Source organism: Geotrypetes seraphini, chromosome 5 (genome assembly GCF_902459505.1).
Source record: "Geotrypetes seraphini chromosome 5, aGeoSer1.1, whole genome shotgun sequence".
Lineage (NCBI taxonomy): Eukaryota > Metazoa > Chordata > Amphibia > Gymnophiona > Dermophiidae > Geotrypetes > Geotrypetes seraphini.
The window spans coordinates 216259171-216283926 of record NC_047088.1 but is presented as its reverse complement, the minus strand read 5'-3'; the positions used below and the strand labels follow the sequence as shown (position 1 = coordinate 216283926).

At 40.0% G+C, this 24756-nt stretch overlaps 1 protein-coding gene across 4 annotated transcripts in view; it reads right to left on the bottom strand.

Annotated features, from left to right (window-relative positions):
• Window positions 1-19226: 19226 nt before the first annotated feature.
• The window catches only part of ACVR1 (activin A receptor type 1), a 147226-nt gene continuing 141696 nt past the window's right edge, over window positions 19227-24756 (bottom strand). For all 4 annotated transcript variants that reach the window (XM_033945142.1, XM_033945143.1, XM_033945141.1 and 1 more), the window contains one exon: window positions 19227-21818. In XM_033945142.1, the coding sequence (XP_033801033.1) occupies window positions 21684-21818 (135 nt within the window). In that variant the 3' untranslated portion in view covers window positions 19227-21683. The remainder of the gene's footprint in view (window positions 21819-24756) is intronic.

The window sequence follows — 24756 nt, the reverse complement described above, 5'->3', positions numbered from 1 at the left end:
ATCAAATTGAAAAATCAATTCAATAGGCTGAATCAAATTGAATCGAAATTTTTTTTCCTTGAATTGGGCAGCACTACCAGATACCACGATCAGTTTGTGCTGTGGGATCTTTTGCACAGTTTACTAACATCACAATCAGTTTTTGACCATGAAAAGTGACAACATGCTCTGTTTTGTAATTACCCTTCATAATCAGTAAAGATCTTTAGTCCAAAAGTATATTTAGACTATTGAAAGTCTGGGTGCTAAAGCAGTCAAATGGTTGGTTTTATGAATATCAGCTCTACATTCCGAGTGATAGACAGTTACTAACAAGATAGAGAAACAAAACATTTTATTTTTAGATGCATCCATTTCACAATATTAAAGCCGAAAAGGTACACACACATCCTATTAAAGGAAAGCACCTACGTTTCCCAATCAGGCAGAAGTCAAATGTTTTCTTTGCTTTGGTAACCTCCTTGAACTGTTCTTCTGGCAGGGTTTTGTTTATTAGCAATCTTGGTTCCTGACATGCTGTCTGTTACAGTTGTCCTTTTTTTCCTGCCTGACCTTTCCCAGTGGAACATAAGTTGTATTTCTTACAATAAAGATAGTGATTAATTCTACTGTGAAATTCTTGCAAGTCTTAAAGTGTCCCTCTACTGATATAAATTACTGTGTAAATAGATCTTTGGATTAATGTGTATGTGTTATTCTGTGATTTCCAGCTCACATTTGTTCTGTTTACTAGATTAAATAATTTGTGACACATTCAAGTTTCAAGTTTAAAAAAATTTTTGATTAATCGCTCAATCATATTTCTAAGCGATGAACACTTTAAAATTACAATATTTGGGGAACAATACAATACTTAGTAATATATTAAGTCCAAACGGACTAATAGACAAACTTAACAAACCATAAACACAAGGAAAAAGGAGAATGAAATATAAAATCATTAAAGGAAAGTAAGACAATCAGGGAAAAAACAAAAGGCAGGGAAAACAAAAAACCTTAATATTGTACAGTGGAATTAAAAATGTAACCAGTGAACTAGTTAGCTAATTATCAAAAGCATCTTTAAAAAGAAAAGTTTTTAAATTACTCTTAAATTTCTCCAGATTGCACTCTTCCCTTAAATAAATAGGAAGGGAATTCCAAATTTGAGGTGCAGTAACAGAAAAAATAAATTGCCGTCTTGTATTAATAACCCTAAGAGAAGGGATCGTCAATAGATTTTGTTCATTGGATCTCAATGTTCTATTTGGAGTATAAGGGATTAATAATTTATAGATGAATGCTGGAGTTTTATAAAATAGGGATTTAAAAGAAAGTATGCATAATTTATATGTTATCCGGTGAGATATAGGAAGCCAATGCGCTTTCCTAAGAAGAGGAGTTACTGTATTTTCACGCATATAATGCACATACGTGTATAACACGCATACGTGTATAGCGCGCGGGTCCAAACCATTTGTGTAAAAAAAATTTTTTATATAGCACGCACACGCGTATACCACGCATGCTGCTATAACTTCCTCCCGCTTACTCCCTCTTCTGGCCTGCGAACCGGCATCCTCAACCCCGCTCGCGTCACCCCCCTCCCCCGCGATCCTACATCCCCCCCAGCACCGCAAAGACATTGGTCGCTTACCCGATTGGGCACCGGCACCAGCACCAATGCACAAGACGTGCCAGTGCCAGTGCCCGAAGATCCTCCCTCGCTGGGCTGGACTGGGCTGGGCGGTGCGAGGGAAATCCTCCCTCTTCCCTGTGCCGGGCTGGACTGGGCTTTGAGCATTTGCGCAAGCTCAAAGCCTTCTGGTCTCGCTCTCTCCGAGATTCTGAGACCTTTGAGCATTACCCCTGTGCCCTGAGTACCCTTAAGTTAGTAGGCAAACCAACTAGTTCTAGCAGACGGAGAAGCAGGCTTGCTGCTTGAACACACGATGCAGGCAGGACGGCAGAGAGCAGGGTTTAGGATGGCAGAGAGCAGGGTTTTAGGTGGGAGAGAGCAGGAAAGGATGTGAGTGACTGGTCCTCAGCAGTCGCTTGGTTTTGGATCCACCAGCCCAGTCAGTGTGCCTAAAAAATGATAGTGATTCACTGCCTTCCTACATTTGCATGCCATTTCCCTCATTTGCATGTGTGGATTGGGTGCAGACAGGATAGGCCAGAAGGTTAGTGAATCGGATTGGGGTCGCAAACCGATCGGTACACGATCGGTTTGCCTAGTGAATCTAGCCCTTTGTTCTTACAAACAGGGAAAGTGTTTCTGATGTTACAGTGGGTAATCATCTGACATTCAGTGATAAACACCTGATGTAGTTTAATATTAAGACAGGTGTAGAAAAGGCTCATTTGAAAGCGAAGGTTTTGACTTTTAAAAAATATCTTTGTTCAGATGGGAGATTATGTCAAAGAATTGTCTGAATGTGAACATCATGAAGAAGTAGGAAAGCAGTAGGCAAAACTGAAAGGGGGAACAAACCATTTTGTAGTGGCTGAGAAGGTAAGGAAAAAGAGGATAGCCTTCATAAACTACAAAAGGTAACAGAAAGAGGAAGATAGGCAAAAATATCTGGAAAAGTTAAGAAAGGTTTGTCAAGTAGTCAGGAAAGCAAAAATGCAAGTGGAAGAAAAAATAGCTGACGTAAAATGGGAGAACAAGAAATTTTTTAGATATTAGTAATAGGAGGAAGTACAAAAGTAGCATTGTGAGACTCAGTGGTGAAGGGAAGAAATATGTAGAAGCTGATAAAGATAAGGCTGAATTGCTTAACAGATATTTCTTTTTTTTTAGTTCAATAATGTTAATTAATTTTGAATACAGTACATAAATGAGAAAACATCTACAGTGAACTAGATACATCTTGAATCAAAGGTATATATCATTATAAACATAATCAGAATATAAAATAAAACAAAAACACAAAATTAAACTAAAATTAAAATAATATACAAAGAAACACATTAAAGTACGTATAGGAAAGCACTCCAACTGAATGACCATAAAGTAGAAGCAGATGGCATTGTCCTATTTGTCGTTATACATGCTTCATGTTTATTAAAATTTGATGCAAATGCTTATAATGTAGTTTCAAAGCAAATTGCAAATATAAAAAGGGGTAACAGGAACATTTTCACACATATGTTAACAAAAATAGACAGACTTACAGACAACAATGGGAGAGGGTTGGAACTCCAAAATTTTTAGAAAAAGATAACAATGAAGGGTCACATAATAGGGAGGGGCTAAAAGCAGAAGCAAAACTATTTAAAAGCAAAAGACCTACAAAAATAAATTTGATTGGTGAATTTTAATTTTCAAAAGCATCTTTAAAAAGAAATGTTTTCAAAAAACATTTACGGCCTTTTTTACAAAGCCGCGCTAGCATCTGCTCTGCGCTAACAGCCCCGAAGCCCATAGAGAATTAAAGGGCTTTGGGGCTGTTTCCGCATGGCAGCCGCTGGTGTGGCTTTGTAAAAGAGGCTGTTAAACTTATCTAGAGCAGATTCTCCTCTAATATATCCAAGCAAAGAATTCCATAATTGAGGCGCAGCTACTGAAAATATTTCTGCTTGTCTCGTGCCGATAACTTTAAGAGATGGTACTGAGAAAAGGTTTTGGTCAGAGAACTGCAGACTAGTTCTAGATGAAATATAAGGGATCAATAACCTGCCCAAAAAAGTGGGCAGATTAGATTGGCGGATTTTAAATGAAAGTAATGCTATTTTATAGGTGATACAATGGGATATTGGCAACCAATGTGTTACATGGTCGTACTTTTTTGAATTTGTTATGATTTTTATTGCAGTGTTTTGGATAAGTTGAAGTCTCCGTATTTGTTTTTGGGTGATGCCTTTTAGTAGAGAATTACAATAATTGAGTTTCAAAATAACCAGAAAATGGATAAGTATATTGAGTGCTGATGGTTCTAATACTTTTGCTAATGACCTGATCATGCGCAATTTGTAAAAGCAATTTTTCACTGTTTTTGTTATGTGGTCTTGGTATGTTAATTTATGATCTATAATGACCCCAAGAATTTTTATGCTTGTAACCTGTTGTAGGGGAATATTATTGATTTTAATTGGCTCTTGTAGATTCTGGTCTTCTTTCCAGGTGAAAAAGATAATCTAGGACTTGTTAATATTTAGGGTTAACATATTTAGCCATTGGTTGATTTGGTCTAATTTCCCATTTATATCATGAATTCTGTTTGGATCCTCGGTGTTAAGAGGATGTAGAAGTTGAATATCATCCGCATAGGCATATGGGGTGAATCCAATTGATTGGGCCAGTGTTATTAATGGAACAAGGGAAATGTTGAAAAGAAGTGGCGAGAGTATGGATCCCTGTGGGATACCATAATTATAAGGGACAACATCCGATGTAGAATTATTAAAGCTAACCTTAGCAGTGCATCCAGAAAAATATGAATTGAACCAGTTAAGTACTTGATCACTAATGCCTATGGTAGCCAATCTGTTAAGAAGGAGTGAGTGGTCTATTGTATCAAATGCTGCAGAGAGATCTAAAGATATTAGAATGACAGGTTTATGGTGATCTAGATGGTATAGGATTGTTGTAGTAAGGCCAATGAGAGAATGTTCAGTTGAATGGTGAGCTCTGAATCCAGTTTGATTTGAATGGAGAACATGTGTTTTATCTATGAAGTCTGAGATCTGATTGAAAATGATTTTTTTCTGTTAACATTGCAAGGAATGGCAAGTTGGCAATTGGTCTGTAGTTCGATATTTCATCAACTGAATGAGAATGATCTTTAACTATGGGTCTTACTAACAATTCCTTCCAAGCTTTTAGAAACATAGAAACAGAAAATGACGGCAGAAAAGGGCCAAAGCCCATCAAGTCTGCCCACTCTACTGACACACTCCCCTAATACTATCTTCCTAGAGATCCCCTTCCTAATGACCCATCCCCTTAACTCTTAACTCTACCCTCTTAGAGATCCTACATGGGCATCCCATTTACTCTTAAAATCTGGAACGCCGCTGGCCTTTTGGGATGGAACCTGTTGATAAGCTGCTTGAAATAATTGTATGGATATACAGGCCCAAGATTGAGATTTTAGATGGGGGAATTAGATCAGAAGCTGAGCCTTTTGGTTTAATAGTTTGAAACAACCTGTTTAGGTCATTTGAAGATGGAATATTGAATTTGGTGCATCTTGTTTTGATTAGTACTAATTCAGAGTTAAACCAGGTTTGTTTGTTTTTTGTTTTGTAGCGGAGATTCTTCTTATTTGAACCAGAGCAAGTTTTTCTAATAATGTTAAAAGTGCTGCATTCCAGGATGAAAGTTGATTATCTATTGGACAGTCAAGAATGTCGTCTGTCTTTAAAGATATATTGTCTGTTACAGAAGAAAGGTCTAGCTTAGTGAAATCTCTATATGAATAACTTATTGGATGAAAAATTTTTGAGACTGACTTTGGCTGGTATGAAAGGGTAATCAAGGAATGGTCAGTCCAAGGAATAGCTGTTACACTTGGGGGTGCTAAAGTGGGCATATTGTGTATCTGGTACAATGATCTGGTCTAACGAATGGCCACCTATGTGGGTTGGAACGTTAATTAGAAGAGATAGGCATAATCCATCTAGGAAGCTAAGAATATCCTTGGTAAAAGGGTTATATTTTTGATCAAAATGAACATTAAAGTCCCCAAGAATTAGTAGGTTCGAACTAGAGCATGCAAAATCTAGAATAATAGACTGGAGTAAGGTAAATTTGTCTCTATTAATAGAGAAGAAGAAGATCCATCTGTGGAGTTCTATTGATTTTGCTTTGTAGAAATTCTATTGGGGCATGTGGAGGGGACTGTTCAAGACCCGTAACCAGAGAGTCCTTATAAATTGCTGCCACGCCACCGCCTTATTTACTTGTACGATGATTAGAACTAAAGGTGTAATTTGGTGGGCATGCATAAGATAAATAGGCTTCGGCACCTTTTAATTGGTTCCCAAATCCTCTCAAAGTGTCTTGAGTATCCATGTTTATAGACTATATTAGCTTCATATTTATATATACAACATACATTTTGCCACCACATGTGAAAATTAAGATGTTGAGTATATTTCCAAGACTTAAAGACATCTTGTATGGCAATAACAGTAAGAAAATATATCAGATACCTATTATCATCTGTTAAAGTACTCTTGTTAGGAAAGAAATTGAAAATTATTCCATAATAATGGAGTGGTTCATTAATCTGTAATAAAAATTGAATATGTTTTCAGAAATGTGACCATAAGTCTGTACCGTGGGGCAGAAGAATAGAATGTGATCCATGGTTCCATGAATCCAGTGGCATAGCAAGGGTAGGAAGCACCCGAGGTGGTGGTGCCTGCCCTCATACCCTCCTCTCCACCCCCTCCACTCATTCTTACCCCCCCCCACACACTCATGTCCTCCCTTCCTACATGACCAGCAAGTATTAGTCATATCTTTAAAAATTGTATTGATTCTTACCGGAGTCCAAATGACTATGGGCAAGAAAAAGAAGAGATTGACAAATATATGCAATTTTGCAAATTCTAAGATGGTAAACCCAAAAGTATTCCCAATCTTATTCATTTATTTATTTATTTAAAAAATGTATATACCACCTAAAGTCTAGGCAGTATACAAAGCATAAAAACTGAATAAGTTAAAATCACACTGAGCTGCCACTGCTGGTCCGGGGGTGAGAAGAAGAGGAGTTCCAGTAGCGTATAGCTGGCAGAAGGCAGGAAGTCAGTTGGCGCCGGTGATCGGGGCAGCAGGCAGGAAGTCAGCTGATGCTGGCATGGGTGATTAGTGGCAGAAGGCACTTCTGAGATCGCATATAGACTGCGGGCCACACAATAGTTCCTGGAGGGCTGAAAGTTTGAGGCCGCTGCACTAAAGGCATCTAAACAGTGTGATAAGGCAGTGGCTGTAGCCATAAGGATATTTAGTGGGTCCACTGATCTGACTGAGAACAGAGAGGACCATTGCTCATGAATTTGAATTGTGGCAGGAAAGTTTGTTGGTCACAAATTTGAAATGTGGCGGGAAAGTCTGTTGGTCTCAGATTTGCCCACCAGAATTTAAAATTGTGTCCAATGGACATTCCTGCCAAAATTCAAATTTGTGTTACTAACTTTCCCATCAAAATTCAAATTTGAGGTCAACAGACTTTCCTGTCACATTTCAAATTCATGATCAAGGGTCCTCCCTATTCTCAATCAGGTCAGCGGACCCACTATATATAATAACAAACTGCATATCCTGAAGAGAGCCACAGCATAATGGTCGATTCTACCTGCTCAGATGCAGCAAGACCCAGAAAAGAGCAACAATCACACTTCCTGTCTTCTTTCCAAGACCACATTCTCACGCTGGTGAAGCTTCACTCCAAACTTTGGACTGTAAATGTGCTTTGGCTTATTGTTTGGATCAGACTAAGCCACTTAGAGCTTCTACTCAGCTGTTCCAGTCATTTGTTCCTAGTAGACTTGGAGCACCTGTCACAAAGAGAACCATCTCCATATGGCTGGTGGACTGTATTTCCTTCTGGACTGACATTTGAAGGCTGTGTCAAGGCACATAAGGTTTGAGCAATTGCAACTTCAGTAGCTCATCTACATTCCACTCCCATTGAGGATATCTGTAAGGCAGCCACTTGGTCCTCAGTTCATACATTTACATCCCACTATTGTTTGGAGAATCATTCCAAATGGGATAGTCGGTTCAGCCAAGTAGTTCTACAAAATGTATTCTCTATGTAGATGCCAACTTCCCTCCAACCCTTTTAGTTTCTCTAGGCTGATGATAGTAATTAATAACACTCTTCTCAGAAGTATAATCCTGGTAGCTAGGGAGTCCCACATGTGAGAATATTCTGCTTGCTTGTCCTCGGATAAAGCATAGTTACTCACCTGTTGCAGGTGTTGTCTGAGGACAGCAGGAAGATATTCTCACAACCCTCCCACCTCCCCTAGTTGGTTTCTTAGCTTTATTACTGAACTAAAGGTACCATGAACTGACGTCAGATGGGATGGTGCAGTATGGGCAAGCTTCAAAAAAACTTAAAGTGATAGTACACATTTTGGCTGTCCATACCGGGCTCTGTGGATGACGTAACCCACATGTGAAAATATCAGCCTGCTGTCCTTGGATTACATTATGCTTTGCTGTTGGTTAAGTGACATTATTTTACACTATGAGCAAGTAATATTATTTATCAGAAAATTCTGAATTTAGAAATAGTTTTGAAATAAATTGCATGTATAGCACTTTCTTCTAACCTTTCTCAAACAATACTTTAATTTTGGAACAGTTGCATGGATCAGTAGAGTGTGCGCACAAGTTTTCATGAACTGTCCACAAGGGATTCAGTTTATGTCTTGGGTTCTACAGGAGAGAGGAGATTTATAGAACAGAAAAGACAATCAATCCATCTGAATGGTTCATCTGACCTTTTCTGATATCTGAATTTTCTTTATAAGGAGGGACGTTGGGCCTGAAGTCTTTTCCACACAAGGAAATTTTTTGAAATGTGTTCTTCAGAAGCCTAATAATTTCTATTGCCTTACAAAATGTTCCATTTCTTAATTTATTGAAGATGTTTTATTGGGATATTGTAGTAATTCCAGAGGTTTGTTTATAACAAGATTTTGTAAATCCTGTTACATTAAAATAAACATATAAGAGACATAATAACATTTCAAATCATACCAGAGTAACTACATTCTCTGCTATTTGTTGCCCATTTTATAAAGAAAAGCAAGCACCTACTTTTCCTTATAGCAGTATATCGCAAACTGTGTGCTGTGGCATACTAGTATGCCTTCTGAGATTTTGGGTGTGCCACAGCACACTGGGAGGAGGAGAAGCGCTGGTGCTGGCTGACTTCCTACAGGACGTGCCTCTCACTGTGAGAGGCACATCCTGTAGGCAATCAACCAGCGCCACTGCCTCTCCAGCCCTCTTCCGTGTTGGCATCTAAGGGCCCGTCTGAAGGGCCTTCGCGCATGTGCAGACATTGGCATGACATCATCACAGCAACGCCCGTGCACTTCCAGGTGCCTTGAGCTGCAGCCACTACCTTTAGTGTGCCGAAGCTCGAGAAAGTTTGTGGGACATTGCTTTATAACATACTAGTATAACTGGCCAAAAATCACACCTACAGTACATTAAAAGCATGAACACTTCTACCAGTCTTGGAGTTGATACAGAAGCTTGTGCCTGGATTGCACAAGACTGTACATTGGGCTAGATTCTACAAACTGCACTCAGAAGTAGGTGCCAGAAAAGATAAGCATGATTCTAGAAAGGACTGCACTTGGTGCCAAGTACCGTGTCCAAATTTTAAGCGCCAGACTTAAGCCTGCTGAAACCAGGCCCTAAGCTGGTCGCGCTGAACTAGTATTCTATAGCGGTGCACATGTTTTGAAATGCCCCAGACATGCTCATAGCTTTGCCCCCTTTTGAGATATAGGCTATAGGAGTTACAGAGTATTGCACAAGGAAGGAAATTGTGGAGGCAGACATGGTCAAAGTCAAAGATGTCTTTAAAATACTGCCTGATAATGCTGTGTTTCCCTCTGCTTGGGCTTAACTTTTACTGTAAAATACAACATAACACATCTCACCATACCTAGGCAATGTACTTACAAAATACTGTTTAGATGGAAACTGTTTGCCATAAATTACTAGAATACGTATTTATTTGTATCCTTGCTGCCTAAAACTAAGCAGCTCCTTATACATAGAATTACCCCATCAGAGCCTGAATTACACCACTAAGAACATAAGAAGTTGCCTCCGCTGAGGCAGACCATAGGTCCATCCTGCCCAGCGGTCCGCTCCCGCGGCGGCCCATCAGGCCCATCGCCTGAGTAGTGGTCTATATCTATCTATACCCATCAATCCCTTTTTCTTCTAGGAATCTATCCAAACTTTCTTTGAAACCATTTAATGTTTTCTTGTCTACAACAGCCTCTGGAAGCACGTTCCATGTATCCACCACCCTCTGAGTGAAAAAGAACTTCCTAGCGTTTGTTCTAAACCTGTCCCCTTTCAATTTCTCCGAGTGCCCCCTTGTACTTGTGGTGGTCCTTAATTTGAAAAATCTGTCCCTGTCTACTTTTTCTATGCCCTTCAGGATCTTGAAGGTTTCTATCATGTCTCCTCTAAGTCTCCGCTTTTCCAGTGAGAAAAGTCCCAACTGCTTCAACCTGTCGGTATATGGGAGATTTTCCATTCCCTTTATCAGTTTAGTTGCTCTTCTCTGTACTCCCTCAAGTACTGCCATGTCCTTCTTGAGGTACGGCGACCAGTACTGGACACAGTACTCCAGATGCGGCCGCACCATTGCACGATACAGCGGCATGATGACTTCCTTCGTCCTGGTCGTAATACCCTTCTTAATGATACCCAACATTCTGTTAGCTTTCTTTGAGGCTGTAGCGCACTGCGCCGATGTCTTCAGTGTTGCGTCTAGATGCACTAAAGCCAGCGATCATTGCTAAACCTGTTTTCACAGCTGGAGCAACGATTGCTATTACCGACCCAATTCACAAAATGGCCCACCACATGTTTTTCCCCTCAATCGCCCATTTTCTGATCCGGCCATAAAAATTAACTAAAACCCCATGCAAAGTAGACAAGGGATTGATGCACTAACATCGCTTCGCTATTCCTCCCCCCAAAAGGGGGTTTAGTGATCGGAAATAAACAAGTCGAGACCTTGGAAGGGGCCTTAGACATATGAGCCAATCAGGGCCTTAGACTCCTACCCATGCATCACATGGTGCACCAGAGAGGGGAAGGCCCGTCGTTTTCATGGGCGGGCCCTTGGAGCTTGAGGGACCATGCTTCCCTCCAGCTCCCTTCTACCAAGGTATGGGGGAGTTTGGGGAGTGGGGGGGTGCAGGGGGACTCCTTCTTTCCTTTTTTGGGGTTGGAGGGGGGGTCAGTGGCGCTGGGGATCCAGGGCTCGGTGGGGGGCATGGCTCAGGAGTATTTGGCCAGACAGGAGGGAGTAAGCAACCCTCCTGCCATTTTTGCTTTGAGGGGATGGTCACGATGCTGATTCATGGAGGGGGAGGGGCATTTTTCTTTTTTTTAATGGGGCAGATAGTCATTAAAGCTGTTAAAACAGGTTTACATTACATTAGTGATTTCTATTCCGCTTGTGCCTTGCGGTTCTAAGCGGATTACAAATTAGAAGATATCTGGACATTACCGAGAGAATTATATAACAGTGATTCTTGTACATTACATGATACAGTTGATAATTACAATTTAGATGATATCTGGATTTGTCCGATGGAAATTACATGTTAAAGATTCAAGTACTTACAGGATACAGTGGAGAAAAACAATATATTCGGGTAATAGAAGAAGATTACCTAACATTGAAGGAAAAAGTTTGTTGGATACTTGTGGTAGATGCTTATTAAGGAATCTGAATATTTGGTAGGAGAGGTTCGAAGGAATGACTGATGTGCTATTCACGGGGGAGAAAGCATGTACGAGTGGGAGGAGAAAGCATTTGACAAGGTCCCGCACGCAAGGCTTATGAGTAAATTACTAAGTCATGGAATAGGAGGAGAAGTGCACAGATGGATCGGCAAATGATTAGAGAACAGAAGGCAGAGAGTAAGCATAAATGGGAAATTCTCGGACTGGGAGAAGGTGACTAGCAGCGTGCCTTGGGCCCATCTTGTTCAATATTTTTATAAATGACCTGGAAGAGGAGACAACATGCAATATAATCAAGTTTGCAGATGATACAAAGCTATGTCGGGTGGTGGGCTCTCAAAGGGACTGCGAGGATCTTCAGAAGGATCTGAACCAGCTGGAAAAGTGGGCGATAAAGTGGCAGATGAATTTTAACGCAGACAAATGCAAGGTAATGCATCTGGGAAAGAAAAACAAAGAACATGAATATAGGATATTGGGTGTGACATTAGCCAAATGCGAACAAGAAAGGGATTTGGGGGTACTGATAGATAGAACCCTAAAACTATCGGCTCAATGTGCGGCGGCGGCGAGGAAAGCAAACAGGATGTTGGCCATGATTAAGAAGAGGATCATGAGTAGATCGGAAGACGTCATAATGCCACTTTACAGAGCAATGGTCAGACCACACTTAGAATACTGTGTCCATCACTGGTCTCCATACCTTAAGAAGGAGAATGTGCAGAGGCGAGCCACGAAACTAGTCAGAGTTATGGAGAATTTGAGCTACAAAGAACGCCTCAGAAAACTGGGACTGTTCACCCTCGAAAAGAGAAGATTGCTAGGAGATTTGTTAGAGACTTTTAAAATATTAAAAGGATTTTATAAAATTGACCAGGAAACAGCATTACTGACATTTTCAGATGTGACACGGACAAGAGGTCATAGCCTGAAACTGAGCGGCAGCAGGTTCAGGACAAATGTCGGGAAGTTCTGTTTCACACAACGAGTGGTGGGTGCTTGGAATGCTCTCCCAGAGGAGGTTGTGGCAAAGACTACTGTTCTGGGTTTCAAACGCAAGTTGGATTCATACCTTCTTGCAAATCACATCGGGGGATACGGGAAATCCGGGTCTCCAATAAGGAGCACCTAACTGGGCCTCCGCGTGTGTGGATCGCCGGACTAGATGGACCTAGGTCTGATCCGGCGAAGGCGTTTCTTATGAGATTAGTGAGTAAGGACGTGTTTTTTGAATAGAACTGTTTGATTTATTTTCAAAACACTTTGATGTCTGTTTAGCAATGATCGCTGGATTTAGTGCATCTGGGCCAGAATGAGAAAACAAACGGCTTTTGGGAAAACAAATCAGGGCTTTTAAAAAGAGTCAGGATTTGCTATTTTTTGGGCTGCCTAATTCTTCCCTGTCATTGAATCTGACTTCATGACCATGCTCGATTCCATCTGGTAAAATATCTTGTTAGCTGCAGCTAGGTGGCAATATACTTTAGCAAGAAACCGATTTCCATTGGAGACAATAATCTTCATTCCTAGAAGTCTTGTTCGTGTCACAGGAGGATAACTTTTCTGTAACAAAGTAATATCATGAGTGAGAAACATGTTCAAATGGCATTGACCCCTGTACACTTGTTTTTTATTCTCTTAGGGCCTGATTCTCAAATGGTGCCGTTAATTAGGCAGTTTCTCTATATTAGACTGATGTATTATGATTTTATTCCCTTTCTTTAGAGGTAATTAGGCAGTGGCAGAGCGCCTACCACCACCTAACTAAATTGGTTTAATTGGCACAGTAATAGGCTGTGCCAATCAAAAACCAATTAAAAACTGTTAAAAAAAAAAAAAAAAGAAGCAAGCACCCACAGGCCTTATAGGCGCGGTTTGCGCTGGAAATGCCCTTCGGTTCTCTTTGGAGCCTCTCTAGCTGCGATTCACATGGACGGTAGGTGCCAGAAATGTAGGCTTTTAAAACCCTGGCCTACATTTCCGGCGCCTACCTTTCATAGCAGCTGCGATTGTAGAATCTGCACCTTAATGCTTATATCATTTTATTTGGCTTGCGTCATCAGGGATTGGGCAGCAAATTTAAGCATTTACCTCGAGGATCACGTAAACAAACCTACTGCTTTAATTTTTGTATGTGCAATTGAAAACTATTGGCTATAAACTTGCTTTCTAAATTCGGATGCGAGTCATCTCAAGCAAAACATGTTTACCAAGGACATCCAAAGCTGCTCATCATAAAATAAGAAAAATGTAAACAAATTATCAAAGCTAAAGTATTAGCTACATATGAGACAACACTGTTTAGCCTTACACATCTCTGTTAAGCTTTAATCCAACAGTGTTAATACTTTCAGTATTAAAATAGATCTGAATGAAATCAGAAAGCATTATCTGGAACACCAAAGAAACAAGATGTTCCTGTCAGGTTACAAATTACAAACCATCTTTGAACCACACCATTCCTCCTCCCCAAAACATATTAAAACACAACAATCCTACCAGCAACCAGACTATTTATAATCACTAGAACCTTTGCAATTGTCTTTACTATTGTCTTTTCCTTTTATCACATGGAAGGCAATGTTTACTACGTTACATTAAGCAATGAATGCAGGTTTTTAGCATGCAGTAGCTGTCAGCATGGACATATACAAACAACTACCACATGCTAAACCTAGCTAACAAGGTTAAAATCCACACAAGCTGAGGCAGGTCATGGGAAAATAAAGGGTATGACTAGCAGCAACAGCTAGTGCAAGGATTAGTACAGCATATCTCTCTTTGTCCCTCTCCATCTTTGGGTCCAGCATCGCTCCCACTCTTTCATCCCCTATCCTATCTCACTCTTTTCCCTCTGCTCACCCTCCCCTCCCCTCCCCTATCCCAGCAATCTCTTTCTCTCTTCTCCTCCTGCTGTGGCTTCAGCATCTTTCCCAGTATTCCCCAACCCCTCATTCAATCTCTCTCCTCTCTATGCTCTACCTGTCACCATGGTCCTGCATTTCTTTTTTCTCTATTTCCCTTCCCTGTGGCATTTTTCTCTCCCCCTCTGCCACTGCACACAGTCCAATCTCTTTCTCAGTTCCCTCCTTGCCTCAAGTACATATTTGCACATCCTCTCTATTCTCTTACTCCCACCCCCTTGCCAGGGCTGCCGAGAGACAAAGCCAGGCCCAGTGCAATGTTGAGGGTCTGGTCCTGTCACGCCCCCTTCTGCCAGAAGCAGAGATGGTAAATCTCACATGCTGCTTACAGCTGTCCAGGAAACCTCCCTTCTGCCTTGTCCTGCTATGTAACTTCCTGATCAACCGTAGGCAGTGTGTGAGAGTTGCTGTGCCACTGTCAATGACCTCTTCAGAGAGAGGCTTACAGTATCAAAGGAAGGTGGGGAGGAAGATACAGGACCGCGGAGCCTAGGATGGCTTTTCCGAGGCCAGGCATAGGGAAATCTTTTGTCATTCTCCCACCCCCCCACCCCCATCTTGGTAGCCTGCTCCACGCAGATCTAGTTGGTTGCCAGCATCTCAGTGAACATCAGCTAGGAAGCCTTCTCTGTCATGTACTGCCAGATTCTATAAATGGTGCCTACATTAAGGGCCACTAGGTTCCCTAATTGCAGCCACCTAGCATGGTAATTAAAAAACAACAACAAACAAACCAATGTAAGAGTTTGGTGTCAAACTCTTATGACGCTTAGCGATGCCTATGTGGAGGCATCCTTCCACGCTAAGGATGCCTAAAGATGCCTAGGTTAAAAAGTAATTCAACTTCAAAAATGTATTAAACTCTTAATGATCATTAAAGACCTGATCCAATCATCATTTGAGATAGTTATGATCCTCATACTATTTGAATTGTTAGATGTATCTTTTATAAATTATCCATTTATAATGTAGGTTGGTAAGATTGGTGTATTCCTCCATTTTTATGTCTGATTCTACTCTCATTAGATTTTGAGTTCTGTCTTGTAAATTTTAGTCAAAACCAGAACTGATGTCAGAGACGGAAAAAATATATAATGTATAATTTTAAATGTTTAGTAATAAATTAAGTATAAGCTAAATCGGTAGATTAAACATGATAGAATGAAGTTTTTAGTAAAGATAAGGGTAATATCCATCTAAATAAATATGGGACCTCACTCCATTCAATATCTTAGTTCTGGTTTATCAAGTCTAGATAAAACCGGAACTTATGACAGACGCCATCAAAGCACAATACTTTGAGTGGAGCGGAATCTCGGGCACATGATAGTAAGTTGACGAAGTAAAATTGTTAGTATATCGTCTTGATTAGGGTAGTTAGTAAGTTATTATACATTAGTAGACATCCTCATAGATTGTTTGTTTGTATTTTTTAGTTATTAACTTGGGAAGCCTCAGCCCTGATGAAAGCAACTTGAGACATCAGCATGTTGGTAGAGACGTTCCCTTAATACTTGCTTCTATGTCCAAGCTAAGTATTATTTAGTTCAATACAATAAATAGAAAACTAAATGAAAAAAAGTAATGAAAAAATTAACAAAAAAAAGTTATTGTTGATCCAATGAAGATCAGGTTCTGTGATATGTTTCACATGAACCATTGGTGTGGTCTAGCCTCTGAGGATCATAATTATCTCAAATGATTATTGGATCAGGTCTTTAATGATCATTAAGAGCTTAATATACTGGAATTTTTGAAGTTAAATTGCATGTATATGATTCCAGTGATTGGATAGCCGTCTATATAATTGCTATAATAGGTTTAAAAGTAAGCATGGTATATGACATAGGTGCTGCCAAATTAGGCAAGTGAAAAGCTGGCCTAATGGAGTGTTGCCTATGTCTAGGATGCCTAGCGATGCCTGTCTGTTTAGGTGCCTCTAGATGCGATTCTATAAATGGCGCCGTTATGATTGACAACAGCACTGGGCAGAACCTACAATATAGGTGCCTCTCAGCAATGTTTATAGAATCTGGCCCATCCTGCCTATGCAGGAACAGGAAGTTGCTTCAGTGTAGGCAAGACATGACAGAGAGAATGTTTCTAGGACCTTCCAGTAATCACTGACAATGCTAGCAATAAATTGGAAGTTTAGAGGACTACTGGAGAAGGGGAGAAAGAGAATAGAGAACCCCTAGGATGTACTGGGAGGGAGGGGCCTAAGGCTCTGAGTGGTCCAGATGCCTAAGGCCCTTCCCATAGGAGGGGTCTTTGGCACCTGGGCTAATAGACCCCTCCCCAATGCATCCCATGATGCACCAGGAAAGGAAAGGCCTACCATTTTGAAGAGGTAGGCCTACAGGGAGGAGGGAGTGATCACCTTTCTTGCTGGTCTTCTAAAAAAGGTACAAAGGGGTTCAGAGGGGGGGTGGGGGGCAGGATGGCCCACTAGACCACCAAGCTTGTGTGGTGGGGGGATGTCAAGAGGGGGAGGGGATGGCCCACTAGACCACCAGGCTTGTGTGGTGGGGGGCTGTCTGGGGGAAGATTGCTGTGTGTGTGTGGTGTGGGGGGGGGGGGGTTATAGGCACAGTTCATATGGGCTGTGCACAGACAACAGCTGCACCCATTTAAAAAAAGCAGCCTCTGCTCTCCCTGCTTATCGGTTCAGGCAGGGAGAGCAGGGGCTGCTTCTTTTTTTTTTTTTTTCTACAGGCAGGAGGAGTTGTGCTAGCGATTTTCTGCACACCTAGCATAGCATAATTTGCATGCTATTGTGCTGAGAATCACCAGTAAAACAAAAATCACTCCCACCATATTTTTTTTACCATGGTGGCAGAGCTTAGAGAATCTGACTCTAAGTGACTTGCCCAGGATCACAAGGAGCAGCATTGGGATTTGATCTCACAACCTCTGGGTGCAGAGGCAGCAGCTCTAGCAGTGAGCCACACCTCCCCCCCCCCCTTTAAGTCAATCATATGTGGGTAGGTGAACTTTCATGCTCCTGAAAGTAATACTTTCATAATTACTTTATGCTCAGTACCACCAAATCCTTTTTGCCATTTGACATGGTCGAGTTTTTTTTTTTTTTTTTGGGGGGGGGGGTCAAACTTTTCCTAGAGCAGAGGTCTTCAATCTTTTTCATATACATGGCTACAGTATGAATATGAGAAAGTTTTGAGGGCCACCAAAATATTTAAAGCATACACAAACAACTAATTTTGTAAAATGCCTTGACCTGCTTGTTCAGACTAGGCATTAAAATATTAAAAATGAATACTAATATTGATTCTACACAGTAAGGGTAAGCGGTGCCCATGATGGTGGCACCCCTCCCCACCCCCCCTTGCCACATATGCCTCCCCTTCCCTTTTTAACTTCTCCAGCATGAGCAATATGCCCACATTGGTCTCGTCTCACCCTTTGATGTCACTTCCTAGGTGCGGGTCCTGACGTGACATCAGAGAGCGCGCCAATGCCAATACAAGCAGCAACCTCACGCTGGGAAAGTAAAAAAGGTACGGGGGAAGGCAAGGGGCATGCACATGTGACAAGGCAAGAAGTGGGGAGGGGGTTAGAGAGGAGTGCCGCACCCTTAGGAAGACACCTGGGTAGACCGCCCCCCCCCACACCCCTTACTACAGTATTCCCCTGAAATTTGCGGGGGTTCCGTTCCAGGACCCCCCATGAATTTCCACCTGTCAAAAGGTAGGGGAGGCAGAAGAGGGCAGCTAGAGCTAATTTTGTCCTTCTATACTGTGAATGTACCTTTGTAACCTGTTCTGGGCTCCTTTGGGAGGATGGGCTAAATGAATGAATAAATAAATAAATAAAACGCCCTCCAAAAGACATCCTATAGCCCAAACACCAATCCCAATTTTTAATGCATAAGAATCCATGAGAGTAGATGCTTCTCATTCCCTTATTGATTGTACTTTAAGGCCAAAATGGGCCTTCCTGTTTTAGCAATTCCCCTTAATTCTATGCTTCTGCAGAGACCTGGACTGCCCAAAAGCTCTTTTTCTTCTCAGTGCACACACATTCTCCACTTATAATTCATCCTGTTCCTGCTTACAACATATGGCATGCACTTTGTGTGCAAATTAATGCACACTAACTCATCTGTGTAGTAACAATTACCATGTTCGTATGCTAAATGCATACACTAAATCAGTGGTTCCCAACCCTGTCCTGGAGGAACACCAGGCCAATTGGGTTTTCAGGCTAGCCATAATGAATATGCATGAAGCAAATTTGCATGCCTATCACTTCCATCTTATGCAAATCTCTCTGATGCATATTCATTAGGGCTAGCCTGAAAACCCGATTGGCCTGGTGTTCCTCCAGGACAGGGTTGGGAATCACTGCACTAAATAAATCACATGATAAATGCTTAGCACACATTTGCAAATAGGCTCCTTAGTTGCAGTTTCTAAGCTGCCTAGGTCAGGGGTAGGCAATTCCAGTTCTCGAGAGCCGGAGCCAGGTCAGGTTTTCAGGATATCCACAATGAATATGTATGAGATGGATTTGCATGCACTGCCTCCTTGAGATGGAAATCTATCTTCTGCATATTTATTGTGGATATCCTGAAAATCTGACCTGGCTCCGGCTCTCGAGGACTGGAATTGCCTACCCCTGGCCTAGGTTAAATAAGCAAAATGCAAAACCTCTATGTAACCTTTCCAATTGGTGGCTGTTAGCTTACAACTGGCCATGTGAAGTGATGTGACACATAACAGGCAGACAACAGCACAGCATTTTATTCATTAGAATGATAGGGGGGGGGAGTGTGTAATAAGTAAATTTATGGTGAATAAGAAAAAGTTGAAATCCCAAGAATATTAAGTGCACATGAATCAGTGATTTTATTTCTTCTGCCAATTTTTTCATACCAAGGCAAAGAGGTTGATCTAACATAGCACCGTTCATAAAGGTAGTCCCAAGCATTTTACAGAACAAGGTACGCCACAGCTGACATTTCTGTATGATACTGTACAAGGGAAAAAGATAAAAAGACGCAATAAAAGAATGCATAAAAAATAATTAATTATCCCAAAGCTTCAACAGGTAGAGAATGTGCTGAGTATTAAAATGCAGCTCTCCATTTTCTCTCTACATGTTAAGCACCAAATACAATATGGAAAAAAGTACAGATATTTTTAAACATTTGACATTATACATCTGTATTCTTTCTGTAAAATAGGTCTGAGAAATCAGGTTTTTTTTAAAATCACACTATCCCCCCCAACCCCCCAAGGAAATGAGATCTATAGAAATTTGGTGCTCGGGAACCCTGAAGCTGGTCTGGTTACCGGCATATACACAATTATATTTGCATATGTTTGAAGTAGTAGCTAAATTAATTTGTATAGATTTTGCTTACCCTTACCTTGAAAACCAGACCTGTTGTACGAGTGAAGGGGTGGAGAAGGAGGCCACAGTTCAAGGATTGAACTAATCATTATTCTATAACATAATTGGCAAGTTTAGCAAGATTTTTTAAACAGGAAGCACCTTATCTTGGAACTCAAATCTCCTGCCAATCTTTGCCTTACTCTTGCGAAGCAACTTGTGGCTTAACACCTGGGTTCTAGGCTGCAAAATACCATGTTGCTGGTGCTTGGTTTATATGCCTTAGACGTCACAAGCATTATTTGCTTTTTTTTTTTTTTAGGCTTTGTTGTTCACTGAGGCACTTTATAAGAAAGCTGCCATGAGTTCATATGCCATATAAATATGGTCCTAGTGATAGGCTGCATTAGTGCTCTATCAGCCAGGTTTACCCTCTAATGTTATAAAAGAATAGTGTTTTTGGAGCATCCCTGCTTCCTGCCGTGTCCAGGTACAGATGTGATTAAGCTTTCTGACATGGAACAGCAATACAAATGACATGCACAGTAATGTGTGCGACTGTGTATTCAATCATATCGGAAGATCATATTCAGCAGGCTCATCTTATATGCTGTGCTCCTTCGAGACTACAATATTGTCAGTTCATTGTTACTCAAGAAAAAAAAAATGCATAGAACTCCTTTTACTAAGGTGCGTTAGCGGTTTTAGCGATCGCTACATTGCTGCGTACGCTACACGCTAACGCCTCCATAGAGCTTGCGTTAGTATTTTTCATTTAGCGCACGCTAATCTTTAGTGCGTGCTAAAAACGCTAGCGCACCTTAGCAAAAGGAGCCCATCGTCTTGACTTCATGGTGCAATTAAGCATAAAATGTCCTTTATTGACTGAAAACATCCTATTTCATTTTTACAAATAACCACTAAATATAAAAAAAAGGTAGATTAAAACAAAATGGTTATTTTCCTGGCAGAGTTTACAATACACATGAAATATAGTTTAGAAGAAAAATGCATTTTCTTCTCTCAGAAGTTATTCCTATTGAACTCTTCAAATAACCTCAGTTCCTATGATCAGTATGATTGATACTTTATGTAAAGTGGTAACACAAGTGTGAGCTACACTCCTTTACTGCATGAACAGAAAATATGATACATCCCACACAAATCCTAACTCTAACAAGTAATAATACAGAAGAACAATTTCTGATGAAGATTATACAGTATGTTGTGTTAAAAAAATTATTTGTGTACTAAGAAATCAAGCGGCCACATAAAAATAAGCTTTAACTTTCTGCACTGTTCAGTTTTTTGAAAACTGGTAAGTGCACTAGTAATAAATAAATTTGCAAGTTTCGTATAAACAAGAGAGTCCTAATAGTTCAGCATTATTGTAAACATCAATACACGTGAAATGCAGCTAAGTCTGACATCACATTTTTCGCTTGCCAAATTGAATTTCTAGTATTTAGACAGATTATTAATAGACTACATGGCCAATCAGAGGTTTGGCAATTGTCTTTAAAATTAGCAATAACAGTGCAAGTAAGGAATGCAAAGAATTGCTAGTGCAATAAGGAAGAGAAGCACAGGCAATATTGCTGATCAGAATTTAGCAGTTCCATGTATGATCCCCAGGAGTGACCAAGTAGAACTCTAAATGATTTTCAAAGCCGTCGTTTAATGCCCAGATCTTTTCTTATGATTTCTCTGTGTTCCTTCAGACCATGCCTTTGCAATAGTACATCCAGCCTATGTCTCTGAAGCTGGTGTTTGTGAAATGCCCTTTACAGTCCATTGAGCAATGTTCAGATTCAAGACCATCTTCCAACAGGTGACTATAAGTTCTGCCTCTGTAAGAAATTATTTGGGGCCGATTTTACACCTAGTCAGGCAAGCATATTTGCAATTGCATCAAACTTTTCCAACTTGATAGCAGCATGAGATGTTCAGCAGTCAGCTTTCAGTTTATCTAAGGAATTATCAATTTTGGTCAAAGTCTTTTTAATTCGCAGAGCAGTTAGTCGGGCAGATGGATTGTGATACCAGCATTCCTTCATCAACTTGGCAAGAGATGTTAAGGTCTAAGGAGAGAGAGAAAAAAATCTTTGTAAGTACATAAATTACAATTTATCCTAATAGGTTTTATTTTACAATGAATTGTTGCTGTTTGTGATGCATTGATCTTGAAAGTTTCATTCCTTTCTGCTTTAATAAAAAAAAGATCCCTACAAAAATTTGAGGTATCAATTTTTTTTAAAAAAATCTTATTTTTTTTTAAAGAAGATGCAATGTATATTAAATACAGGAATTGGCAAAATGTCAGCTTTTACCATCTATTGATTTTAAACAGTAATGCCTATGTTTCAGGATTTACTTCTTCAAAAATACTGACCCCCAAATTCTGCTTATGGCACCATATGTTGTACACGTAAATTGGTGTGCACAATTTGTTTAAATAGGCCTAACTGGCATCAATAATTGGAAATTAACACATTGTAATTGATACTAACTGGCACTAATTAAAAGTAGGGTTGCATATTGCGTCTTTTTTTTATTTTTTATAAATCTTTATTCATTTTCAAACTTAAAACAGTGCATATAGGAATACATACAGAATATTTGAAAAACAGCACTTACATCTTTCAATCAAATACATGAAAATTATTTTCACCCCCTCCCTATTTCAATGGAATCAAGAAAACCAAACAATATTACTTCCATATTTTTCAGACAACAATCCCAATATACTATCTCTCTCTCTCCCTCCCCCACCCCCTCCCTGGACGTGTAAATTATAACCAGAAGTACAGGGAAACACCATTCAATTAGAATCAATAAAATTAGTTAATGGACCCCATACCTGTTTAAACCATTTGTTACTCCCTTGCTCAAAAATCATTTTTTCATATCTGTAACATAAACATAACGAATGCCACCAAAAAATAAAGTTTTTCCAATTTCTTGTAATCATTTGGATGGCTACCCCAGTCAGAATACCCAATAATCTATTTTTATTTCTGTCTACTAGAGGTGTAGAAGATAACAACATCCCACAGATTACCACATCATACGATAGCGGAATCGTAGTCTCCAGAATCAGAGTAATATGACCCCCATATAGTTCTCCAGAAGTTAAGTATCAAGGGACAAAAGAAGAGCAGATGATCCAGTGTCCCTATATCGAGACGACAGTGCCAGCATCTATTTGACTTAGAACTATCTAATTTTTGTAATCTAACAGGGGTCCAAAAACTTCTATGCAACAAAAAAAAATCACGTTTGTCTCGTAGATGCTGACGCTGTACATCTCATCCTCCAAGACCAAATCCGTGGCAATTGAGTAGCAGAAATCTGCTGCTTAATCTCAATGCTCCAAATATCTCTCAAACTTGTTTTTGGTTTCTTATTCATATAACCAGATATTAATTTATACCACTGGGCGGCCTGATGCCCTATCTGTCTGAAAGCATATTTTTTAGATGTCACCAATCAGGGAACCCCTTCTGAATAGCTTGCTTCAACTGCAACCACTTATAAATTTGAGACTTTGAAATACCAAATGATTGTTGCAATCGTGAAAAATCAAGCATTTTTCCATCTGATAACACATCATCCAGTGTGCGTATGCCCGCCTGCAGCCAGTGCTTACAGAAGATCTTAGACTCGCCAATTTGAATCTTGGAGTTCAACCATAAGGACCGACATGTGGATTGATGAATCGGAATAGGTATTAGCACCTCATCTACTCTTTATCTCCTCTAGAAATTACCAGATATCTTTTTCTTGTAATACGTTTTTTATAATTCTTTTGTAATCCGCCTTGAACCGCAAGGCAATGGTGGAATAGAAATCTCTAATGTAATGTAATGAATAAATTTTTATGTTTGCCATGTGGAGAATAAAATTCTATTGTCCTTATAAATCCTAGGTAACTTGATACTTAAAATATGACACAATCGCAATGGGGACAACAGTTGCCATTCTAATATTAACCAATCTGGAAGATGTTCCATGAGCTCAGGAAGGATCCAATACATACCCTGACACAGTATATAGGCCTGATGGTATCTATAAAAGTTTTGGAAATTTACCCCACCTGCCGCAATTGTTCTGTAAAGATACTAAAGCAATACGAGCAGTTTTACCCAGCCAAATAAATTTGGTGAGAATACTATTCAATTTCTTATAAAAGGACCCCTGAAAATAAACTGGCAACATACCCATTTGGTAGCAAACCACAGGCAAAATCATTATTTTAACCGAATGGACTCTCCCCCACCAAGACAGATGTAATGGGTTCCATTGCTCACACATTTGAGACTTTTAGCAATAAGGATTTTTCATTTACTCTCATCGTGTCTTCCACCGTTTTTTGAATCCAAATACCTAAATATTTTATACCCTCTTCCTTCCAAAGAAAAGGAAATGAGTCAAATAATCCTTTTGAACAGTATACATTTAGCGGAAGAACCTCCGATTTACTCCAATTTATTTTATATCCAGCAAATTTTCCAAATCAGTCAATCAAATCTAGTAAATGCGGGATGGTAGATTCAGGATTCTTCAAATGAAGCAAAATATCATCTGCATATTCCCAACCTGCATAAAGAATATCCTGTATCTCCTTTGCCTGTTGAATAGCCAATAACAAGGGTTCCAGAACAATGTCAAAAAGCAAAGGGGATAATGGACACCCTTGTCTAACTCCCCCCTCCAGACAAAAATGTTCTGAAAAAGTATTATTAATACATAATCTGGCAGAAGGGGAACTATGCAAGGTTTGAATCATTTGAATAAATCCAGATCCTATACCAAACCAATCCATTGCTTGGTACATGAAGGTCCATTCTACACGATTTTCCTGGCTTTTGTTAAATTCAACATATGAAAAGCCAATCTGGTATTGTTTGATGAATGTTTTTGAGCAACGAAACCCATTTGGTGCATACCGATCATATAAGGGAGAGCCTTGGCCAAGTGTAAAGCCAATAATTTAGCCAAAAGCTTTCCATCTACATT